Source organism: Paramisgurnus dabryanus, chromosome 15 (genome assembly GCF_030506205.2).
Source record: "Paramisgurnus dabryanus chromosome 15, PD_genome_1.1, whole genome shotgun sequence".
Taxonomy (NCBI): Eukaryota; Metazoa; Chordata; class Actinopteri; order Cypriniformes; family Cobitidae; genus Paramisgurnus; species Paramisgurnus dabryanus.
In genome coordinates this window covers 7,768,001-7,793,810 of record NC_133351.1, presented here as the reverse complement: position 1 = coordinate 7,793,810, position 25,810 = coordinate 7,768,001, and the positions used below count along the sequence as shown (strand labels likewise).

General features: G+C 35.1%; 1 protein-coding gene across 4 annotated transcripts in view; it reads right to left on the bottom strand.

Annotated features, from left to right (window-relative positions):
• Window positions 1-12,267, bottom strand: part of tfpia (tissue factor pathway inhibitor a) — a 31,656-nt gene extending 19,389 nt beyond the window's left edge. For 2 of the 4 annotated variants that reach the window (XM_065252198.1, XM_065252199.1), the window contains exons 1-2: window positions 12,095-12,267; window positions 7,412-7,447 (exon numbers count right to left, since the gene is read on the bottom strand). In XM_065252198.1, coding sequence (XP_065108270.1) covers window positions 7,412-7,447; window positions 12,095-12,176 — 118 coding nt within the window. In that variant the 5' untranslated portion in view covers window positions 12,177-12,267. The remainder of the gene's footprint in view (window positions 1-7,411; window positions 7,448-12,094) is intronic. The other 2 variants (XM_065252201.1, XM_065252200.1) reach the window with 2 other exon arrangements.
• Between the last annotated feature and the right edge of the window lie 13,543 nt (window positions 12,268-25,810).

Genomic DNA, 25,810 nt, shown 5'->3' with positions numbered 1-25,810 from the left:
TTTCAATACTACAATATATGGTGTAAAAACGTCTGAGTGCTGCCCTCTTGAGGTTGAACGGTGGCTACTGCAGTTGAATTTTCCTATTGGATGTTGGGTCCAAGAAATGACTCGTGACGTAAGCAGGTTTAAGCTCACCATGCCCTTGTTACGATCTCACCACACACTTAGTTCGTCCCCTCTATCTCCGTTGGGATCCGCCCACTTTTCTTGCATTTTTCAAATATTGCAGTGGGTGGAGTCAGGCTCTGACCAGGGGTTTAGTTACGCTTTAAGTTGCATTTAAGCATATATGCGGATGTGCGCGTCGCGAATGTGCTGCCACAAACTGCAAGTCTGGAAAAATGTTATAGTGTTCCTGATTCACAACCAAAGTGAGGACGTTTTTCATCGCTACAGGGGAGTTTGGGAACTTACAGAAAAGCACAGATGACAACAGGTTTACTCGAGACAGCGCAAGCTAGCATGAAGGTAAAGCTAATCTTTAACATTATAGCGATGACGCTGGTAGTGACGATTCTCTCAGACCAATCAGTGATCTACAGTGTTTTTGCGTCACGATTTGGTATCAGCTCGGGTCACTTGGAACCCAGACCAAGGTGGTACTAAAAAAAGTATTGGGTACAACGTACTGCACCCAGCGAAAAAGCTCCCAAGAGTAAGCTGACCCGACCCAAACCAAACCGTGGGGTACTATGCAATAGAAACGCCAAGAGAGATCATATATGCACACACACACATTGTATGCCATATAGTTATATACAGTATGTATTATTACTTTTAATAATATATAAAGAAAAACAAGTATGCATTTCTGAAAAAGACTAAGGAGTTTAAGGAGACCTCGCAAGTCACAAATATGCAACTGTGGAAATTATATCACATTTCAGTTAAACTGCCAATTTCTTTATTAGTAACAGAAGTGCCACATTTTATCACTGTAAGATGATCGCACAAATATGCTATTGGAACACAAGCTTAGCTACAGTAACTGTTTTGGGGATATTAGTAACACTTGTATTTGCCAATGGGGGCATTAAACTGTCCATTAAAAACGCAAACGAGTAAATGAGAGGAAACTTTTACAAATACACAATATGTTCCAAATATTAGTTTAATCCCTGCAGAAGTGATTGGCTGACTTCAGAATGGAAGAAAAATATTATTTAGCCAATTCAATTATAACCCATGGGGAAAAATATGGCATCAACCTCCAATGCAGCTTTTCAGATTAATCCAGCTGTATAAAGACTGATCAAAGCCAAATCTAAATTATAATTATGATAATAAGACAACCCACTTATTTCTTTTAATATTTTGACTTTAATCTGCTCTGTTTGCGTGCAAAAGCCATCCAATGTCAAGCTCGTTCAACCATGCTGTATCTTCATGAGTAACACAAACAGCCCAGAGGGCATTTGCAATAAGTTAGTGTTGATATGTGATCTTAGCTGTAATAAATTTTCTCTACGATCTGACATAGAGACAAAAAACAATGTCAATACGTGCCTTGACTAAACCCTGCTGCTTAGCTGGTTCCTAATGAAAGCGAACCGTTGATGTCATCGCACGAAGAGTCACTGTGATACTTTTAATGCACCGTGACTTGATGAGTCTTGCTGATCTACTGGTTTAATCTCACCCTCAAATAGTGACCCTGAGTAGTAGTAACTCTAAAGTCATATATCATTGCCTGTGTTTGATACACTCTCATGAGGAAACATCACTTAGGTGACTTTTTGCCTGCACCAGCAAAACTTTAAAGTTTACTTTATATAAAGATTGTTACAAAAATGTGTTTATGCTTTTATAAGCTTCTCTGACTTCGTTTTTTGTGGAGCACAAGTGTTTTATTGTTTTAATTGTCCAAACTTCTTTTCCTCACACAGTGAAGTTGGACACCATCAGGCTTCAGCTTTAATAGAAAACAGGGCCAGCCCGTCCAACAGGCAATACAGGCAGTTGCCTGGGGCCCCGCGACAAGACGAGGGCCCCCATGCATAAAATTATTTTGTCATTGCACAAATCTCATGGCAGCAGGCATTACGTGCTACATGCGCAGGAACCTTATTGATAGGGATCAAAGACGGTAGGTGAAAAAAACACAGGATAAATTCTTCACACAACAATCGACACTAAAATGATAATAAATACAAAACATTAGTATAAATAAAGACATAAAACATTACAAAATAAGAGCAGAGTGGGCTAATTTGCATAATGTTAATGACGCGATTGCGCATGCTTGGAAATTAAAACGTTTGGGATTATGGGTAATGTAGTATTGTATAACAAAGCAATGTTTACGTTACATCTTTAAAAAAATAAATAAAAACAAGACTTATTTTAGTGCGGTTGCGATGGTAGGCTTTGGCAAACAATGTCAATAAAACGGAGAAAGCAAGAGGAAGAAAAGGAGAAAGCAGAGGAAGAAAAGCAATCACAAAGTAAGGGTATGTTCTGCTTTAAATTGTTTAATGTGTATGCTAATTTAAAAACATAAGAAAAATGTCCATCACCCTTTCTAAATGAACCCATATGAAAAAAGACTATTATACTATATCATTTACTGCAGTAAACTAAAATTCTTAGATACTAAAAAAAATATTATAAGAAGATTCAAAAACAGTACACAGAATATATTACCTATAGTAATTAATTAGTCTGTATTAATATCCATGACATTTGTATTGATACATACAGTAATATACACTCACCTAAAGGATTATTAGGAACACCTGTTAAATTTCTCATTAATGCAATTATCTAATCAACCAATCACATGGCAGTTGCTTCAATGCATTTAGGGGTTTGGTCCTGGTAAAGACAATCTCCTGAACTCCAAACTGAATGTCAGAATGGGAAAGAAAGGTAATTTAAGCAATTTTGAGCGTGGCAATCTGCTCAGTTACAGGGATTTTCACGCACAACCATTTCTAGGGTTTACAAAGAATGGTGTGAAAAGGGAAAAACATTCAGTATGCGGCAGTCCTGTGGGCGAAAATGCCTTGTTGATGCTAGAGGTCAGAGGAGAATGGGCCGACTCATTCAAGCTGATAGAAGAGCAACTTTGACTGAAATAACCACTTGTTACAACGGAGGTATGCAGCAAAGCATTTGTGAAGCCACAACACGCACAACCTTGAGGCGGATGGGCTACAACAGCAGAAGACCCCACCGGGTACAACTCATCGCCACTACAAATAGGAAAAAGAGGCTATAATTTGCACAAGCTCACAAAATTGGACAGTTGAAGACTGGAAAAATGTTGCCTGGTCTGATGAGTCTCGATTTCTGTTGAGACATTCAGAAGGTAGAGTCAGAATTTGGCGTAAACAGAATGAGAACATGGATTCATCATGCCTTGTTACCACTGTGCAGGCTGGTGGTGGTGGTGTAATGGTGTGGGGGATGTTTTCTTGGCACACTTTAGGCCCCTTAGTGCCAATTGGTCATTGTTTAAATGCCACGGCCAACCTGAGCATTGTTTCTGACCATGTCCATCCCTTTATGACCACCATGTACTCATCCTCTGATGGCTACTTCCAGCATGATAATGCACCATGTCACAAAGTTTGAATCATTTCAAATTGGTTTCTTGAACATGACAATAAGTTCACTGTACTAAAACGGCCCCCACAGTCTCCAGATCTCAACCCAATAGAGCATCTTTGGGATGTGGTGGAATGGGAGCTTCGTGCCCTGGATGTGCATCCCACAAATTTTGATCAACTGCAAGATTCAATCCTATCAATATGGGCCAGCATTTCTAAAGAATGCTTTTAGCACCTTGTTGAATCAATGCAACGTAGATTTAAGGCAGTTCTGAAGGTGAAAGGGGGCCAAACACAGTATTAGTATGGTGTTCCTGATAATCCTTTAGGTAAGTGTAGTTCTGCTGCACTACAGTTGTTGCACTATAATAACATTGCTGTGATGTATATGCTGTGATTATATGTTGCACTTAATAAAAACTTCTACACTTAAATATATACATTTTCATTTTTGTGTGTTTTAATGTCACTTGTCAAATTGCAGTGCTATGAAAATGTTTACACCAGTGGGGCCCATTTTCATGGTTTTGCCTATGGCTCCATAACCCCAAGGGCCGGCCCTAATAGCAAATACAAGTCAGCTATTTAGGATGCTGTAAGCATCTTTTATGATGTGGCATATCAAAATCTTTATAAACCTGACAGATGTCACTGAAATAGTTGTCCTAAAATATCACACTTGTCTCTGTGACAGTCCTAAACTTTGTAAACTGCAAACGAAAATGGACGTGGCCTGCAGTTAAACTTTTTGTTTAGTCAATTGGAATGCTTTGAGGCACTTTCTGTCTGTCAATCGTTTGACATGTTCAGCGAGCAGCTCATAACAGGGAACCAGAAAAGTATCCCTACAGAGCCAATTCTGTTTTTCGCTCTTAACGATTGCCTCCAAGTGTTTCTGTGTTGGCTGGATTTTGAAAAATGACCCATTTCAGTGGTTCACATGAAAACTTGTAATACGAACGCTGTCATGCGGCTGCCCCCCATGTGCACTGAGGTACCAAACCCGAGACTAACTGTACAAGGCGGTCTGAGTTTGGTTACACTGGGACTGTGGCGCGATTCGCATTAATGTGAAAGCAACTGGCACTCGAAATACTTTTTATGCGAATGCATCATCTTTGATATTAAGTGTGAAACTATCGGCGTTCGATAGTGATTGTGAAACCAGCCAAACCCTGCGGGGGCGTTGGAAACAATTGCACTCGGGTTTGGACCACAGCAAACATGCTCACTGTCAAAACCACCTATTTCAGTGGCTAAGTTTGGCTAAAGTTCTGTTAATGTTAACATCTTAAATCTTATTCACGCTCAAACATTCAAAGCTTGCTGGCGGCTCCACAAGAATTATAACAGGTTTGACATTAAAGGCCTCAAATCCCAGTAGAGACAGATTGCAATACAGCAGATTTGATCTTTTAAATGAGATCTGAGAGCTTAGGTTTAAATTTGTGTTCACAAAAAGTAATTTTATGGCTTCTTGGCCTTGACTTTGCTTGGTCTCTTTACCTTTCCCTGATTTGCAATGGTAGGATTACAATAATGTATTATAATTTGAGCTGTCGGGTACAATTTCACGGTCAATGTTAGTTTGACTTTATTTGACTTTTATAGAATATGTAATGCAAATGGGAGCTCTTCGGTAGGGATTTGTTTTTGTACTTTTATAGAAAATAACTCCAATAACTCTCTATCGCCATCTCTGTTCGAAATATAAAAAGTTATAGATTACAGCTTTAAGTAAATTGACCATGTATTTAAAGGGGACACTTCACAATACTTTTTAAGATGTCAAATAAAACTTTAGTATCCCCAGAGTACATATGTGAAATTTTAGCTCAAAATACCATATAGAAAATGTATTTTACATTGATGGTCTATATTAAAAATACAAGTACAAGTTTATACAAGTTTATATTAAATATAGACTCGTATGATTGAAAAAATATAGATATTTTAAATCATAGATATTTAAAATATATAAATAGAGATTTTTTAACGTCTATATATTTAAAAACATCCCTCTTCAGGGCTCCAGACTAACTTTTTTCACTAGAAGCACAGTGGCCCCCAACTGAAAATTTTAGGGGCTCAACCAGAAAATTTAGGGGCACACACCCTGAATCAACATGCTAACCAAATATTCACATTTCTACTTATTTACACTGTATTACTAATAAATACTTTGATAGATGCAGAAAGTACAATGTGCTGTTTCAAATTCAGTGTCACATCACAAAAAAAGGTCAAATTTACGGGTCACACATGTGCGACTGGATGTAAAATTCAGTGGCACACTCTCAAATTTTGGTGGCAAAATGCCCCCATTTGGTGGCAGTCTGGAGCCCTGCTCTTGCATTGTATTGTGTTTAACACAAGCAAGCAATGGCAACCTCTGTTGTTGTCTCATCATGGGAGCACAGATCTTCCTGACCTCTCCTGGTATTTCACTGGTATTCACATTCACTTTCACAGACCATTCAAAAAGGCCCCAAGGGAGGAGCTTTTGCAATTCTATGAACCGTTTCAATAAACGGAAAGTTCAAATAAGCCATTTGTCTGGAAAAGGGGTCAGAACACAGGAAAAAGATAGAGCTATCAGCTCAGCCATGCTTTCCTCTTATGACTCAAGAATCATGACTAAAACTGGTACCAAGAAAAAGAAATAATTGAGGATTATGCTGATTATCTATCAGCTTAGGTTTGGTTTCAGTAAATGTTGATTCACATAAATGTAAAAAAGTTAGTAATGGCCAAAACAAATATGTAGCAATATTTGTAGCAATAGCCAACACATTGTATGTAGGGGTGGGCGATATAATGGAAAATCTTATATCATGATAGGATTAATTTTTTATCATGGTAACGATATGTATCACAGTACAGTTTTCTTATTATTTCTTATAAGGTTTTTATGTTATTAAAATCTTAAAATGAATGAATGTATGAGTGAATGGGTGAATGTGAGGCAATATGTAAAGCACTTTAGATGGCCATTGGTCTATGAAAGCGCTACTGTATATAAATGCAGTCCATTTACCATACTGTATACCAAAATTTGTTAACTTTCCCTTTAAGACTAAAGTCCAAATCCAGTACAAATGTGTTTCCTTTTTGGTTGTTTTTATAAGTAGGCTATACTTGCAAAAACTGGAATTTTGACGCATATGTGTATTCAGGGCCAATTAAGCTGCAAAAATATTAATGAGTTTAATGAGCAGCGGATGCACGGCTTGTGCGCTCCTCTCACACAGAAACATTGCACACATTTAGCACAGTTATTTGTGTTTCAATGGCTTAAATTCACTTTAAAGTCCAGTGCTTGTCAGTGATTCTTAGGAATTTGGATAAAACAGGTTAAAATTTTGAAAAAATGTTTTTGTTAAATTACAAAATCTGAAGGTATATCATTATAGACCAAGGTCTTGGCTGTTCAGCAATTTACCGGTGCAACCTCCCCTGTTCGTATTTTTTTCATAAAATAGGCATTTTTCCAGTTATTACTCATACAACGTTTACTTTAAGCCTAAATAGAAAAAGTAATAATTTTTTTATTTAATAAACATATTTTTTTATTAATATAGACTATTAATTTAATAACTCAACAGCCCTGAAGAAACATATTGTACGCATATTCATTTAAAACAAATAAAACTCTGTCTGACGGTGGTGACAAGAATCTGACGGTGGTGACATTGGCCTTATTATTCCAAAATGTATACCACTCAAGTCAATGACTTCTTGCTTAAACTTTATGTAAATATTTGGTCCAAAAAATAACAATCCTGAGCACTGTGATGAACAAATATCAAATCATAACTTCCTTAAATAAATAAAACCTGACAGAAAAGACAGAAAACCTGACGGTGGTGACATCTGACGGTGGTGACAAAAACCTAAAATAGATAAAAGAAAAGAGAAAAGTTGTTCACATTAGCCATCTTGTTTCCCCTCTGTTGCTAGCTACTTCAGACCTCTTCTTAAAAACGATACATTTATTTCATAATCTAATCTAATATTTTTTTTACAAAGATGACGGTGTTGACATGTTATTGTTGTCACACTAGCAGTGTCCAAAATTATGAACAAGTTTAAGAGAAAATAGCAAACATACAGGAGCTTGAGTGATCTTGAAGCATGCAGTAAAGCTGAAGGTTTGAAAATGGGGTCCTCGTGAATGCACTTGACCCTGTAGTTGTCTGATTTTATTGCTTTTTATAAATATCTGACGGTGGTGACGAATATGTGGGACACATTTTGAGTAATCACAAAATGATAGTGAATATTGTTCAAAACTCACTGTTTGTAGTTTTTAATACATATTACAATGTACTCTTTCAGGTGGTAAATATATTATTTAATTCAATTATTACTTTTGGCTTTTTTAATCAAGTTGAAATGATTATCTCTTAACCGAGGACAGCTGATTTTGTAGGCAATGGGCCAGCATATAATCATTAAATTAATAAAAAATAAACCTATAAAGGAACCTTACATATGTGCAAAGGACCCCCTGATTATAACATTGATTCTTTTTCTTCATGAAAATGTTATTAATTTCCAACAGAATTAGCACTTTTCTTAGTAGGACATGTTTTTGCCAAAGTTTCAAGAATCAGTGCTGTATAAACGTATAAAGTGTATAAAGTTTTCGGGACCACGCACACAGCAATGTGACGTGGGTGCGTAACCTCGATAGAGACGATAGTCCAAAATCTCTAATGGTTGACTAATTTATATATCGCCCACCCCTACTTGTATGGGTCAAAATGATTGAAATTGATTTTTATGCCAATATTATTAAGATATTAAAAAAATATATTTAGTAAATATTCCTACTATAAATTATTTATCATTAGTAATGTGTGTTGCTAAATACTTCATTAGAATAATTTTAAAGGCAATTTTCTTAATATTTAGATTTTTGGCACCCTCAGATTCCAGATTTTCAACAAACCATACATCAATGGAAAGCTTACTTATTAAACTTTCAGATGAAGTATACATCTGAAATAAATAAATAAATTACCTTTATGACTGGTTTTGTGGTCCAGAGTCACGTATATACAAATGTCTAAATATAACTTCTCTGTTCTGTAAATTTAAACAGACCATAGAACTAAAAAACCCAAACAGGCTAAGATATTTGTATGTATTTATGTATATTTATAATAATAATAATAATAATGTTAGTCATGTAATTGGGGAAAAATGTATTACACGTTTTCTCTTTGAAAATGTTAGTAATATATCACCGGTTCATAAACTGTCATGCCACATCAACAACCTGATCTCAGCACAGCAGCATCTTGAAAATGGGGGTCGCATCTGGTGAATGTGAACTTTAATGCTGGTAACACAACAGCAAGGACCTATTTTTCATAAAGAAAATCTCTGAGTCTGACTATTCACATTCACAGGACTTTCACATTTTTCAGGAAAATATCTGACAGGATCCTTCACGAGAGGTCAAACTACCACCACCATACACTTGGCCAAATGACAACAGCAAAGTCAAAAGTATAGAGATGAATGATGAGGCCACTATTTATATTTTTGTCAAATATCCATATTCTGCAAAGCAGTACTTTCTCATCTTAATCACTCCCAGAAACGATTTCTTATATGGCTGGAGTAACAACTGAAGGGAATGTTTTTTTTTGGAGCAGTTATTTGATAATTGATAAAATAAAATAAAAAATCTCACACTGCTGTTCAGTTCATTAAGAGCTTATGTGCTGTGTTTAAGAGTGCTGTGCAGAGATGCAAATCCTTTTAAGTGAGACGTAACAGTAAAATTAGACCAAGCATGAAGCAAATAGTGTCAAGCTGGCAGTTTTTATAACATTACCACATGCACAAGCCAGAACTTCGCCCTGTTAATATTTCATTGCATTAATACAAGCACCAATCTATTTTTAAAAATCCTTTAATTAAAACATATGCTATCATCATCATAACAGCTACAGGGTTGGGTTAAGATTTTGACCTAAAAGCATTCAGCAAAGCTGAAGAAATTTATAGAGGATCGAGAGCCAGCACATTGATTGCTGTTAAGCAAGTCTGAAAGTTTACAATACGGACAGCAGCCAAAAAAGTCATCGTTACTGGCGATGTCTCACCCCACCATAATGGGATTAGTCTGTATTTGTCTCTCTATATAAGGCAATATCAAAATAAAATGGTAGCAGTTATAATAGTATGGAATTAGGTATGGTTAGGGTAATAAACTCAGGGCCCAAATTTTTAAAATGTGTCTTATATGTTGTATTTATAATTGCAGTGTTTCCCAATTTTACATTGGCTACCTTACTAAACAACAGACATCATTCTGTGTACCCATATTTCTGGACCGAACCATAGTCACAGAGTAAACTATATGTGACCCTATCTTTGAAATCCAGGCTGTGATCTAGAAATGAGATTAGGAGCATCAAAGTTTGATTTTACATTGATTTTTCCTTGTCATGGTCTTAGTCAATATTAAATATTAGGCCTGCAAGATAGTGGGGGGAAACTTGCAATTGCATTTTTACGTTTTCCTGCGATGTAGAGAATATTGCGTTATGATAACGTCACCAGATGATTTATAAAAGCTCAGTTTAAGATCTTATAGCTTGCTGATTTCTCACAGACATCTGTGATTTTTCTTCTACTGTTTAACCCTTACTTATATAGTGTACCCCTGTCCAAAGGGTCCAAAATAGGTTGACAGTGCTGCAAAGGTGATGCAATCACATGCCAAATGCTCTAGCTTTGTGAACGGCATTGTGCGGATCATTTGTGCTGCATTGAAAACATAAAATAGGAGCCTCGTTTGAGAAACTGAAAGTGAGCAAATTAAGTTATTTGTAAATGCCAAATTCATGCTTTACTGCAAAAAAAAAAATGCATTTAATGTACATGGATACTAGATTTGTGCTGTTTGTACACTAGAGGGTGTACACATTATCTTTTGCCCGTGAGAAACACATGAACTCAGTTTACATTTTATTGCAGTCTTAAATATCTATATCTATATCTATATCTATCTATATCTATCTATATATCTATATCTATATCTATATCTATATATATATATATATATATATATATATTTTTTTTTTTATTTTTTTTTTTGCAGTCTTAAATATCTATATCTATATCTATCTATATCTATCTATCTATCTATCTATATCTATATCTATATCTATCTATATATATATATATATATTTTTTTTTTTCTTTTTCTTTTTCTTTTTTTTTTGCATAGTACCAACTTTGCTTACCCCAGTTTGATAACCACGTTTGTATTTTTTATGCATGTCTTGTATAGGTTTATAATGGGTTTATTGCACATGCCATATAGTGATTAGTTATCAAGTTTTGATTTACTTTATTATATATGTGAGTTTTGTCATAGGCCTATTTAAAACAGCATTTTCAGCATGCTTTTGCACCCAAATCCCTTCAATCCAAAAGAGCTTTACCTCACTGATTTGGAAACCTTAGATACTGGTTTCAAAAAACACTGAGCCATTGTTGACACAAATGAAATCTGAAGTTTGATTTGGATTTAATCCCAGTCAATGTTTTGCATTTGAGTGCTCAGTGGTGAGAAACAAGCAATCCTTGTATCTAGTAATGTAACTAAACATGATCTAAAAAAGTTTACAATGTCAGAAAAGAATCATCAAAAAAATAGTACGTCCAAAAAATTGTCCAAAGCTCTCACAGGGGCAGTACCCTTTAAAGGTCCTAATATGTACCATAGGTACAGATATATACATTTGCCACCAATATGTAGCCTATCTCTGAGGTACTATGCACTTTTTAGATGCAAAAGTTTACTATTTGAAAGGGTACCAACAGCATTTTTACCTGTTTTGTACAATTCAACAAGGTTGTATTTGTTAATATAAGTAAATGCATTAGCTAATATAAACTAACAAAAAAACACTATTGTTTAGCAGCATTTATTAATATTTATTAAAGTTAGTTCATGCCCCAGTTGTTCATTGTGCATTAACTAATGTTGTCAGATTTGCCTTCAGTATTAGTCATCTAAAAACCTATGAGCTAATATTAATAATTGATCTAGTAGAAGTATTGTTCATTGTTAGTTTATGTTAGCTACTAACTCATCTACAACCGTGTTGTAAAGTGTTTATTCAGTCACATAAGTACATGACTTGGCTACATAGTTTCTTTCAGATCAAAGTCCTTCATATGATACTGTATCAGTTATATGTGGGCGACTTGAACTCCTAAACACTCCTGAAAGTTATTTTGTGATTTGACTCAAGGCAGCTCTCATGACAATAGCAGTGTGGTCGTTTAGGGGAGGGGTTAAGTTAGTTCTCAAGATCAGACTGCAAATATTTTATCACACCAGTTTCTTTTTGTTGCCGAATTATAAATCAAGTTCAAATAGCGCAGTTGAGTTTTCTATTCTTAACCGCACATCACATAGCCTACGTAAGTTACTTCAGAAACTTTTATATTCATCGCACCTTTGTAAAAAAAGAACTTGAAATTATAAACAAGTCAATGTGATAACTCACCCCTTGCAGAATGAGTGAAACATACTCCAATAAGAGAGAGGAGAAGTAAAGCTGTACAGGTCGGGTGAAGTACTGGAGCCATTATAACAGACGATGCGAGCACACACTTCTTCAGAGTTGTGAGTAAAGTTTAGTGTGGAGTCCGCGCGCTCTTGCTATTCATTGACTGGGGTGTCACGCACTTCCGGGATACCGCTAGTTATGCTGAAACGTAATGAATAACCAAATAAACCACTTCATTGTAAAAGGGATGGGGTAGTCGTCATAGGTTGGACATAAAATCACTTTTTATGACTTTTGTATGCTCAGTGTTTGCTTGTGTATCATTTATTTTGATTTTACAAGTTTTATTTGTTCGGTTTGGTATTTTGAGAGACTTTTTTAAATAGAATTTTAAATATAATAAATAAATATTAATTCAGCACTATTTACTATATTTACTTTAATATATGAAATTATATGCAGAATTAAAGTGGAATAATAGCATCATTTACATTTTATATATAAGGTTTTTTTTTACAAATTCCACTTTTCACTAACGTAAAACAAACATCTGTTACTTGAATTACACATGTGGTTTGTGTTTCAACACTAACATTAAAGTTTTTCACTCAGTCAAGTTTAGACAGATCCCTTTGGTGATAGTTATTTATTATTTTTTTTTATCTTGTTCCTATATGTAGGCTATTATATGTCGGTTGTTAGCTACTTTCTACATTGATCAATTTTCGAAGCTTGTAAGAAAACATAAGACTTATGTTAAGAAATACAAAGATTGCAATTATTGTTATATTTTAATTATTTTTAATTATTGGCAACACTTTACAATAAGGTTCATTAGTTAACTACATTAGTTAACATAAACTAATAATGAACTGCACTTATACAGCATTTATTATTCTCTGTTAATTTCAACAATTAATAATACTTGATTAAAATCTTGTTAACGTTAGTTAATGCACTGTGAACTAACATGAACAAACAATTAAAAGCTTTATTTCTATTAACGAAGATTAATAAATACTGTGACAAATGTATTGCTCGTGGTTTGTTCATGTTAGTTAATACATTAACTAATGTTAACTAATTAACCTTATTGTAAAGTGTTACCCAGTGGCATAGCGTCTGGGCATGCAGGGTATGCACGTGCAAATGGGCCCGGGCCAATAGGGGGCCCGGCCCTGGGCCCGCCCCAGCTTTTAATAAAAACATTTTTTTTCAATTTAATTTTTATTTGGGGCAGCAATAAATATATTTTTGTATGCATATCATGTGTACACTGTAAAAAAATTCCGTAGAAATTACAATGTTATTGCAGCTGGGTTGCCGGTAATTTACCGTAGATTTACATTTATGTTATTTACTGGCAAGAGTTTGTTCAAAGTTAAATACATTTTAAATATTAACAAGTCTTTATCTTTACAGAATAAAACTATACAATTACACCCTCATGCAAAGCATTCTGGGAACCAGAAATCATCATCAACCTTTTTCTGTTTTTTGCTTCAGATTTTGTTTCCCTGAATGTCTTGCTTGATGCTGTTTTTTTAGTTTTACTCTGTAAAGACAAAGACTTGTAAATGTTTAATGTTCATTTAACTTTGAATAAACTCTTGCCAGTAAATAACATAAATGTAAATCTACGGTAAATTACCGGCAACCCAGCTGCAATTTCTACGGAATTTTTTTACAGTGTAGTCATTTCTTATTTCTCCGTAATGTCTAATTTCTCCGTCATTACTTGTTTGCGTTTATTTATTTTTATTTTTTTGCACTCCGCGGCTGCCGTAGAGTACTACGGGGGGCAAGGTTGGGGGGGGCTGTGGCTTAAGGGGGCCCGTAATTTTTTTTGTTGCATATGGGCCTGGGACTGACTTGCTACGCCACTGGTGTTACCCAATTATTAAAGTGTTTCTGGCCTCACCTGGCAAAATTTACTGCTTAGGGATCTATAATTTTAAAACAGTGTTTCTCGGAGTGAGATTTAGGTCACTGCTTTAGCAAAATAATATTAAGTCAAATTGACACTGAATGAGTACAGAGCTTGGACATTCAGTAGAACATATTAGTAAAGGATTGTAGACCAAGTGAGCCAATTAAAAGGTACTGTATGCAAAGATTTGGTTTTAGAATAGAAATAGCCTAATAAAATGTATTGTAGTCTTGTCATGACACTTACATTACAGGAACTAGACAACTGTTAGTGACTCACTGTTGTGCTTGGCACTTTGAAAGGATGGTCTGTTTTTATCTTTTAGGGTATAAGATGATTCACCTTTAGAGGAAGTAATACAGCATCTATTAAAAGGAAACCGACACATAATCCCACAGGAAAACAATGAGCAAAACCCACATCATGCTGCAGGGAAGTCCAAGAAGAAATATATTATTCTATCGGTAGCAGGCTATTACCAGTGGTTAAATCTACATTACCAGTTTTATTCAAAGCCAAAAATACTGTAATTTCAATTACTGCATCATTTAACATCAATTTATATAGAAAAAGAACACAACTTTTTACTGTGTACTTCTGGCTACTGGAAAATTACCATTGGTCTAGTTTTCCCACGATATCTTAAACCGTGCCTGTTTTCGTCATCTTTGAAAAATGCGTATCAAAATATCCCATGTGCCAGAGTATAATGTACTATCTTGTTTCAGACCATTATCCCACATGAGATGCATGACTGTATATCATAGCATCTCATTGCAAATCCTTCACATTGTGCCAACACTTTACTATATCTACTACTTTACTTGACCAATTTATGCTTTTCAATCTCTGGTCCTCAGTTATGTCAGTACAGATGTTTATAATGAAACTTCTTATCAGCAGGAGAGTATTAAATGTTTCATCAGAATTACCTTAAACATCATAGAGGAACACAACATAATACTGGTCATTGAAAACCTTAAAAAAAAATCAGTTTTGAGACCATTTGTAAGCTAAACCTTTCCTTATTTACAAAAATAGTAGATGGATAGAGAAAAAGACCTTTTTAACACAAGAAAAAATGACTATGATTTCGGTTGCCATAAACAAGAAAATGGAACCAAAATGTTATAAACCCAGAAATGGAAGCCTGTTATTATGATGCTGTTATTCCACAGACAGAAGTGAAACAATGAGGAAAGTGCATAGTCAGGAGGATAATCTATTTTCTTGAACACTTCCTTGTGTGTCTCAGATCGATCCCACAGATTGGTGTTTATTGTAAAGTCTGTGCAGACAATACGATAGATCCAGACATTCTCTCATCCTCCTGTGCTGTGCTGGCTGGTGTTGCCTGGAAACAGATGGGACATCAGAGTCCATCATGCATTTATGATGGTGATTACCTTGAGTATCAGTCTGCAAGGCCCCATTCAATTAGCCTTCACACTCAATAACTTAAACAGTTAGTCCAGGAAATGAAGTGAAAGATGATATATTTGTACTTAGTAACAAAAAGTTCTGCCTATGGATATTGTTAGTAAACTCATCTACAAGCTTGTGAGTTTCCCTGTAGTCAAGATGTATCATTTAAAATGCATGTTTAATAGTATATTTCAAAGTTTTACCTGTCACAATAATTTATTTATGCTTTAAAACAGCTTGAATGTACACCCTTGTCTCATTTAGTATACACGGATCTACTGTATGAATATGCAAATTAGTCCACGCTTCTACTCAATCACTATTTCGCCCCACCTCAGACCACATATATATACTGTATGTAAATAGATGCTACATTCTGCAGTTTCAGACACAAAGCTGCTACTGTATGTTTGGTTTCACACAATGTATACGTGAACGGCTCTTTTGCAGCACTAATCTTTAAGCGCTGATGTTAACAGGTTAAAGCATTCACACTGCACGTGTGCATGACAGAAGCAGTGCTGTGATCATTTTAGTGCCAGATCTAGGAGGCATCCAATCATAATATACTGTATATGACTTGAACTACTAATCCACACTTTCAAATGTGTTGATGTTTGTGAGGGGATTTTAAACCGTGGTGTATACGTTTGCATTAACATGTAATCGATAACAAATGAGATGGGGTACGTGCCATTTTCGTCGGATGCGTCCTGGTCAGGATTTCAGGTGCCTCCTCTGGAAATGGCATTGGTCGACCACATGTCACAAGGTTTTATTTTTTTATTAAAAAAAGAAACCATTACATTTCAAGGTAAACATAAAACGGTAATGATTAGGATTTGGCCCTGCCTACTTTTAAAAGCTTTCCCTACGCACATGCAGAGGTGTACATACAAAAGTTTGGTATCATTTTACAGGAAACTCTTTGACATTACATAAAACACTGTTGAAAGTGCTAAACATGGTTGTATGTGTTGTCAGTCTTCTAATAAACACAAAAGTAAAAAGGCGCTTTTTTTTCTAAAGTATTTGAAAGTGTATAACTCTGGCCCTCAGTGCTCAAGCGACCTGCAGACAGTTTTGCTTGATTCCAGCAAAATAATTTTTTCTATATCATAATCTATGCAAAATATATTTTATTCCAACTGAAGGGAGGAATAATAGCCTTTTTGTATTACATTTCTGCCTAAAAACATTTGATTTGTCCCCATAACCACATACAGTGGAATAAATGCAATATCTTTATATCATTTTACAGAAAACCCTTTGGAGTTACATAAAAAGCTGCTGTTTGTGACAAATATTGTTATTTATGTTGTTTTTCATATGATGAAACACCAAATTTTCTTTTTTATGTTGTAAACACTGTCTTTGAAAGTGGATAACTCTGGTTCTGTGTGGTCTAGCAGACTGCAGACAGTTCTGGGCCCGGTTCCCCGATAACGTTCACTCTTAGCGTGCTAAGAAGACTCAAAAAGATATATCTTATCAAAGTTGTTGATGTTCCTAAGTGTGTTCCCCGAAGTGTCTCTTAAGAAGCTTCTTAACACGCTGCCTCTAAGAACGACGTACAATGGCGCTGTCCCAAGTGAAGGTGCTGAATTATTTGCGATCGATCACTCAGGGATCGATATCCACTTCACGCGAAAGTGCATTACGGCGTTAAGAAAGACAACACGTTATATACAAATGGAACATTACTCAAATTATTCCAGTCACATTTATTTTAACATAGTTTAAGTGATCCGTAAAATATAGACTATTAATTAAATGATCAAATTGTCAGTAATACGGGTAGACGAACCGGGTATCCCTCGCTCTTTATCCACCCTCCTTATCCCGTTGTGCCACTTGTGCCGCTTCTTGACATGGGTTTTGACTTTAAAAAAATATGTAATACACTTTTATACGACTGTTAAGGTACTTAACAATCAGAATTGATTGCAGTATTTCTGTTTAATGCGGTAGGCTATTGCTTACCATTAATGTTTTCAATAAAAAGCAACCTAGTTAGATAGAGAATATGGTCTAAGAAGATCTAGCAGCTCCATAATGAGTTGTCTTAGAAGGCGATTTTTTTATTTAGCCACGTCAGACAAAATGTCAACAGGTTTAAGGGTTGAAGAATAAAAAATATTGGCATGGACTAAACAGTTACGTGGCCGGTGTTGTGTGGAAGTCTGTTCCCCCTATGTTTCCCTTTAGTGTAGTGTTTTTATAGCATTTTTTCACATTATACAGTACGTTTATTCTTTATATACATTGAAAGTTTTAATGGCTACTGAGATGTATATGTGTGCATTTATGTAATGTATCTTGACTGTTCTTGATTGTAAGTCAATTATTTTTACAGTATAAATCATATTATTTATATATTTATTATGTTTGGAAACATAACAGTTTTAAAACAAACAGTAGAGAAAAAAAGAAAAGAAAAAGACAGGCTATATGTTAAAAGACATAAAACTGTCAAATATGAAATATTTAATAAATTGTATAATAGAATACATGATATTATTGCTTTTTAGTATAACCAATTGAAATCTTTAATCTTTCTAAATAAATTATTAATGTAACGTGATGAAAACGCTATAAACATAGAGGGAACAGACTTCAAAGAGGAACAAACACCGGCGCCGTCTTTGATTCATTAGTTCTGATACCAAATAAAGTCAACTGCATAAATAGTCCCGTATCCATTGCAAACATATTTTATTATAAGTCTTAAAAATGTCCATAACATAAAATCATTGTCAGCATACCATAGTTTGACTTGTACTGTGCTGCGCTGATTTCTAAAGACTGCGGCGATAGCGTTTTGCGCTCAAACAACGCTAAGAGAGAGCTTACGAATGGTCCAGACCAACCTTACGAAAGTGTGACTTACAGAAGATATACTTTGCGTACGAACGTTTTGGGAATCGTGCCATAGAGTTAAGAGAGAGGTTTAGGAATAGGTTAAGAACTACTTAGCGATAAGAACGTTTTGGGGAACCGGGCCCTGGTTGTTACCAGCAGTAAACATCCAAAAAACGGATGGTCTTTTTAGCATGTCGAATTCAAAAGTTATTCTTATTTTACTGAAGGGTGTGAAAATAAATTTTTCATATAAAAGTACTTTGTTTTGCACATACAACAAATAGCACAGGATTATTCATGCACACAAAGAAAATGCTGTGAATGGACTCATTTTGTAGAGTAGGACCTAAGATAAAAGATGGTGTACACGCTCAAGTTTCACATACGTTTACAAAAGACCTTTTTTTCCTCATTATTAATTCGACGATTGTTGGATATGTGATGATAATAGAACAAAAAAATTGAAACTTTTGAAAAATATGAAATATGTAAATATTAAATGATATAAAAATGGGGGGGGTGATAGTGTAAATTAAGTGTAAAAACTTTCTTACAGTAAAATTAATGTCAAATTGATGCATATCAGAAAGTACCTCGATGACGGATGCGGTCGACCAATGCGACTTTCGGAGGATGCACCTGAAATCCTGGCAAGTACGCGTCCGACGAAAATGGCACATATGGCTACCCTAAAATGAGATAGCATATTTGGGGTGCTGTCCGATGGGTGGGCTCCGAGTTTGGAATTTTAGGACGAACCCGAGTACTCCCTTCTCTTTAAATGGAATAGATGAAGCTGAGTGAGGCGATGGGGTGGAGAAGGGATGCTTCAAAAAACTGTCGCGGGACAGAAATGAGGGATGGATGGCTATTTATAGGCACCTCTTTGCACTGATTGGTTGGATTAGATGCTCTTTCTAAACTTAGTTGAAAAATTTCATGAATGAGACTGTCTCTAATTTTATGGCAATCTGCTGTTGCACCATGAAAACCTGTCCTCACATGAGAAAATCATCTCTCATTTGCACAGTGTCTGAAGGTCATTATATTATTTATGCTGGTAAGCTCCAGTAATTTAATGTCACACATACCTGGGGGGAACTTGGGTTGCACCCCATTATGCAATGCAATGGCATTTATAAAAGAAAACAGATCCGTCCAAGTGCAGAGATCTGAATATGTTTAGTAGAAAAGTTGGATGACTCCTGATTCACTGTTGGTAAACAGTTATGTTTTTCCAGACAGATTTAAAGCCCCCTTGTAGTCTCTGACATTTTAATATATTTTTTTTTTCAATTTTGCAAAATATCACAAGTTATGTTTGACCTTTAATACTAATTTAAACCCTACACATTTGAAAACTATTGCTTTTATTATGCAAAATTGCAAAAGCAACTATCAGGGCAGATAATCTTATATAGAACAACAATTTTTAGTACTATAATATTATGTTTTAGCTTCAAGCCTAAAATATATTTTAGACCCAGGTCAGGTATTTTTTCAGTATTAGTGCTGCTAAAGAAAGTAGATTTGACCTTAGTCAACCACTGTGTGCCACAGAGCCGGGACTGAAGACTTGTATGGAATCCACAAAGAGACATGTGGAGTGATATAAAGTGAAGTGTTGCTTCTCCATCATACTAAATTTTAATAGGCTAGAACTAACTGCTGTATCCTTTGCAATAATGTCTCTTAAAATATTTTGTAAAGCAACTAATGTCACCTTAAAGGATTAGTCAATTTTCTTTAAAAAATCCAGATAATTTACTCACCACCATGTCATCCAAAATGTTGATGTCTTTCTTTGTTCAGTCAAGAAGAAATTATGTTTTTTGAGGAAAACATTCCAGGATTTTTCTCATTTTAATGGCCCTTAATGGACCCCAACACTTAACAGTTTTAATGCAGTTAAAAATTGCAGTTTTAAAGGACTCTAAATGATCCCAAACGAGGCATAAGGGTCTTATAGCAAAACGATTGTCATTTTTGGCAAGAAAAATAAAAAATATGCACTTTTAAACCACAACTTCTCGTCTTCCTCCGGCTGTGTGAAGAGCCAGCGTCATTGCCTAATGACGTTGAAAGGTCACGTGTTACATACAGGTTTATGAAACGCACATTTGCGGACCATTTTAAACAAAAAACTGACACAAAGACATAAATTAGTATCATTCAACATACAACAACATCGGAATGTTCCTCTTTTTCCACTCTTGTAAACATTGGGGTGTATTACGTGAAGTCGCGCTGGCGCTTCACAGGACCGGACGAAGATGAGAAGCTGTGGTTTAAAAGTGCATATTTTTAATTTTTCTCGCCAAAGATGACAATCATTTCGCTAGATAAGACCCTTATGCCTCATTTGGGATCATTTAGAGTCCTTCAAAAACTGCTATTTTAAACTGCATAAAAACTGTTAAGTGTTGGGGTCCATTAAAGTCCATTAAAATGAGAAAAATCCTGGAATGTTTTCCTCAAAAAACATAATTTCTTCTCGACTAAACAAAGAAAGACATCAACATTTTGGATGACATGGTGGTGAGTACATTGTATGAACTTTTTAACTAAAATGGACTAATCCTTTAAAGATCCACTTTGTAGATTTTTTGCGGCATCTAGATTGTGAATTGCAACCAACGGTTCAGTCCACAGTTCACCCCTCCCTTTCGAAATGCTTAGAGAAGCTACATAGCCACCACAGGACAAACACGTCATCGTCTGAGACATCGTAGTGACAAAATGCCTTCTGTAGGGCAGTATATCCGTTTAGGGCTACTGTAGAAACATGCCGGCTCTAAATGGTGACTTTCATGTAAGGGGAGCCCTACAGTCTACAAACAACCTACTGAGCAATGAGAATCACTAAAAATGACAGCTATCATTATATACTGCATCTCTTAATACAAAGTACAGAAGTTTTAGTTTAAGTGTGCCATGCAGTCAGATACAACAACTGAGATACAGTACATACTACTGTCATATCATGTTACCCACTTATTCATCTTTTGGAGAACAAATAGGTCACCTTGAGGAACCCATAGCCTGAAGTTACTTAGTCTGTTGGCCCTTAGATGTGCTTGGGGTTCTGTGATTTCCTTATAATTTGGAACGTTCACTGATTAATATGTATTTGGGTCTTCTGTTCATCTAACATAAAATGCCTGTAGGGTTAAATTTGTTGCCAACTATCCTATACAGTAAACTATAAAAACTTGCTGGCAATATAGTATAATAAGAATGTAACACAAAACTTCTTAATCACTGATGAATTTATATGCGACACATCACAAGATAGTAGTGTAAAAATAATACTTTCTGTAATGCTTTCTAAAATGCTTTTCATTTCTATGCTTTTTTGCTCTGTAAATGTATAATATTCAACATTAGACTAGTGTTTGTTATATAGCCTCTGTTTTCAAATGCAGTCTGTTTAATGATGCTCATGAGACTCATTCGGTGAGGTTACATGGTTTTTAATGCACTCATTTTTGTTAATGTCAGAAACAGAAAAGAGATGCATATTGTAGTTGTGGCCCCTTTTTCACATTCCTAATTATCATGACTGTTATTCCTTAGTGGAGACCGCAAGAAATCTGCATACTAGAGATGCAGACCATATTGCTCCCTAAAGACAGCAGAAATGGGCATTGGCCCATAAGGATTAGAGGCCATAAATTGGAAGATCAAGAGGAATTATGCCCTGTAGTGTTTTAGTGGTTTTAAAAGAAACTGGTGGGTAAACAAGGGATGTGTTTTAAACAACACTAGCATACATTAAGGGAAAAGTCACTCTTAGAGAAATTGTACAAAAGCTGTCACTTGGGCAGTACCCTTTCAAAAAGTGCATATAAGTACCTCAAAGGTGCATAATGGTATCTGACAGGTGCATAATGGTTAAGGGTGCCATCCCTGTAACAGCTTACGCACCATTTATTCGGAGAGTGTAGATTTTAACCTACAGTAGAAGTTAAATTGTGCTCTTGCTTGACGTGTGGACAAAGTCCTCTTAGGAAAGTCGTGCCAGGCAGCCATGTTTGCAACGCCTCCTGCAGTTATTTTAGTTATGCAAGACCTAGTCCTATTTACTTGAATGGAGAAAGACAGATCTCTCTAAAAGCAAGTTCTAAAATCACAATTATACAATATATTTCTGACCAACAATTTAACCTGATATCAACTGTACAATACTTTGTTTCTCAAGCTCAAAAACACATTTTTCAAGGTCGTTTCAAGTACTGCACATGCCCACAAGTTGGCAAGCATTTCAGGCGACTTTTGTATAAATCTTTTGCAAGTAGACATCACAGTTACGTCACTGCAAACTGCGCGTCCAATGTGGTGGCAGAAAAACAGTGGAAATGAATTATACACAAGTGAAACAAGCAAGATAACTTACTAGAAAATGTCTTGGTGTGCTGTTGAGTGTCAAAATAGGAATGCAGAAAAAGATGGCCTTCATTTTTATAGTATACCATCTGCGAAGACACCATTTGAAGACAGACGTAGGTTTTTATGGTTGCAATAAGACCTTAAACGGACAGAGTAGAGTAATGAAATCATCTGGAAATCTATTTATAATTATAATAGGAAATAATTAAAGAAGATGTCCGGTGTTCTGTCGATGTCTGATCCCACTATGTGTTTCTTAGAGCGTTTTCATCATGTTACGTTTATTTAGAAAGATTAAATGTTTAAAAGGGTTATACTGAAAAAACAACAATATCACCATTTATTAAATATTTCATAATTTTTCCGTTTTCTATTATTTCTTTTCACCCATATCTTAGCCTATGTTTGTTAAAAAATTATGATGTGTACATACTTAATAAATATATAAATATAGCACACACACACAAATACACATGATGTACAGTGTTATTAATATATAAACAGGCCTATGCTATGCATATTAATTTGTATGTAAACATAATAGTTTTATAATAGTTTTAGAACAAGCACGTAGGCTATAAATATAAGGAAGAAATAATAGAAACAGGAAAATTATGAAATATTTAATAACTGAATGATATAGAATACGTGATAATATAACTTTTATATGTACTTTAGCGATTCATAATGTAAAAATAATTGATTTACCAATTAATAACAATACATACACATTACATAGATGCACATATATCAAGCCATTTAAACTTTTAATCTATCTAAAAAATAAACGGAACGTAATGAAAATGCTATACACTGTAAAAAAAAAAATGCAGCATTTTGTCAAATCAACATATTTGTTTATGTTACTTTTACTTAAAAAAATGATTTAACTTATAAAATCAAGATAAATTGTTTGTCAACTTTTTTTAGCCAAAACTTAAAATAGTTTTGGGCATGTTTTTCACTACCCTTACGAAAATTAAGGGTTCTTCTTTTTGGGGGATTTTATTTTTAGAAAAACCATAGCCTACTGTATTAACTCTTTCCCCGCCATTGACGAAATAACTCGTCAATTAAGAGAAAGCTTTCCTGCTAATGATGAGAATTTCCGGCTTTCCGTAATACCGCTATTATCCACAAGATGGCGCCGTTCGCAACTTATACAACCCGGAAGTAACGCCTCACGTGAAAGAGAAAAAAGTCTGTGTATGTTTTAAAGATCGCTCTGCATCTGATCTCTATCAAAAGTCCTTCACAAAAATAGAATTATCTCAGCATTTTTGCTCAAAATTGGGTGTTTTTGAAAAAACCTACCTATATTTAAGAGATGATAAAAAGAGAACTAATGAAGGTAGGATGAAACGTTTATTGTTTTTGTTTGAAAGCAGAGGGTCTGTTTTTTCATTTGATATATTGTTTGATTATATATTTAAAGAAGAACATTTTCTGGGAGGCATTAAACTTTTGTGAGAATCATTAAAAATCCTGGCGCCCGGCGCTGGCTGGCAATTTTTTTAAAAACGCTGGCGGGGAAAGAGTTAACCACAAATTTACCATCTGACGGCCATGCTCGTTAAACCATGAACTGTAAAAAAGCAGCATGAAGTTAAAACAACTTGGTTTTGCGAGTCCATTCAACCTTAAATTTTAAGTTGACATAACTTATAAAATCAACTTGAAATTGTTTAAAAATATATGTTTAATCCTAAAACACTGCACACTACTGCACAGCTGTCACTTTCTGCCACGAGTTGGGCTCCGCCCACAAAAATGTCATCTCTGTTTGTAAACACGCAAAAGGTCTATAGAGTCCCTCCCCCAGAGAATCATCAGTCTTTATCAAACGATGATTGGTTCTTTTAACTAGAAGGCGGGACTTCCGACACCAGAGCAGCGGTACTGGGCGTTGCATTGTCCCCTATTAATATAATAGGAGTTCTCAGTCTTGTTATATCCAATATGCTTTGTATTGAGCAAAACTGGAAAATTGCACACTTTTGTTTAAAACCTGAAGCTAAAAAGGCATATACTTAAAAAAAAAATTTTTTTTACATTTTTCAGCTTACCAAAAGACATCTGCCTTTATCAGTACAAGTTTTTAAAATATTACAGACTTTGGAAAGTTGTCTTAACTGAGTATAGTCCCAAAAGAAAATAGCACTGAATACAAGGTTCTCTGTTGTCATAATAAACATTCAGCCTGCAACTTTAAGCCTAATTCTTTTCACAGTACAATGTGTGTGAAATTTTTACTTGGAAAAGTCAAGTCAGGACACGTGAATCCTTTTACTATCATACCATACTGTACTAGAAACTGAAGAATAGATGGCCTCACCTCAATGTCTCCATAATGATAACATTCCCTGCTAAAACTGTGGGTGGAGGAAACAGAGGTCCAATGATAATGTGTGGTTAAATGAAATGTGACTTTGATATATTTTGATAGTCTTAAAGTGATCATCGTCAATGATGTGTACACTAAAAACTAGATGATTGATTGGGTGCTATAATGGGAATATCATAAGTGTCATTATTTTGCGCTGCAGGACATTAAGGGCTGTTCGGTTTAAAGATCTTTTATACCTATGATGAATTATAGTCCAGTGCTAGACGTGATTAATCTCATAATGTTCTGTTAGTTTATTCCAAATGAATAATAAAAATGTTTTGCTCTAACAGTGCATTAAAGGGGTAGTTCACTAAAAAATGAAAATTTTGTCATAATTTTCGCATCCTCATGTTGTTCTAAATCTGTATGAATTTCTTTTTTCCAGTAAGGTCACATGCTTTCTTTTTCAAAAAGTCAATACAGGGGCAGCATGCCAGCAGGCCAGAAAAAAACGCACTTGTAATATTAAAAACTGTAGGAAATAAACTTTAGAGCCCACATAACCATAAAAAAATACACTTTTTAAGCATCCTCATGTTGTTCTAAATCTGTATATATTTCTTTTTTGATTACCACAAAAAGATATTTTGATAAATGATGGTAAGCACACAGCTGATTGTAACCCTTGACTTCCAATGTAGTGATGGGGTTCTGCTCAAACAAATATTTGGGAACCCCCTGTCTTACATGATAAAATAATGCTGTAACATTTCCTTTT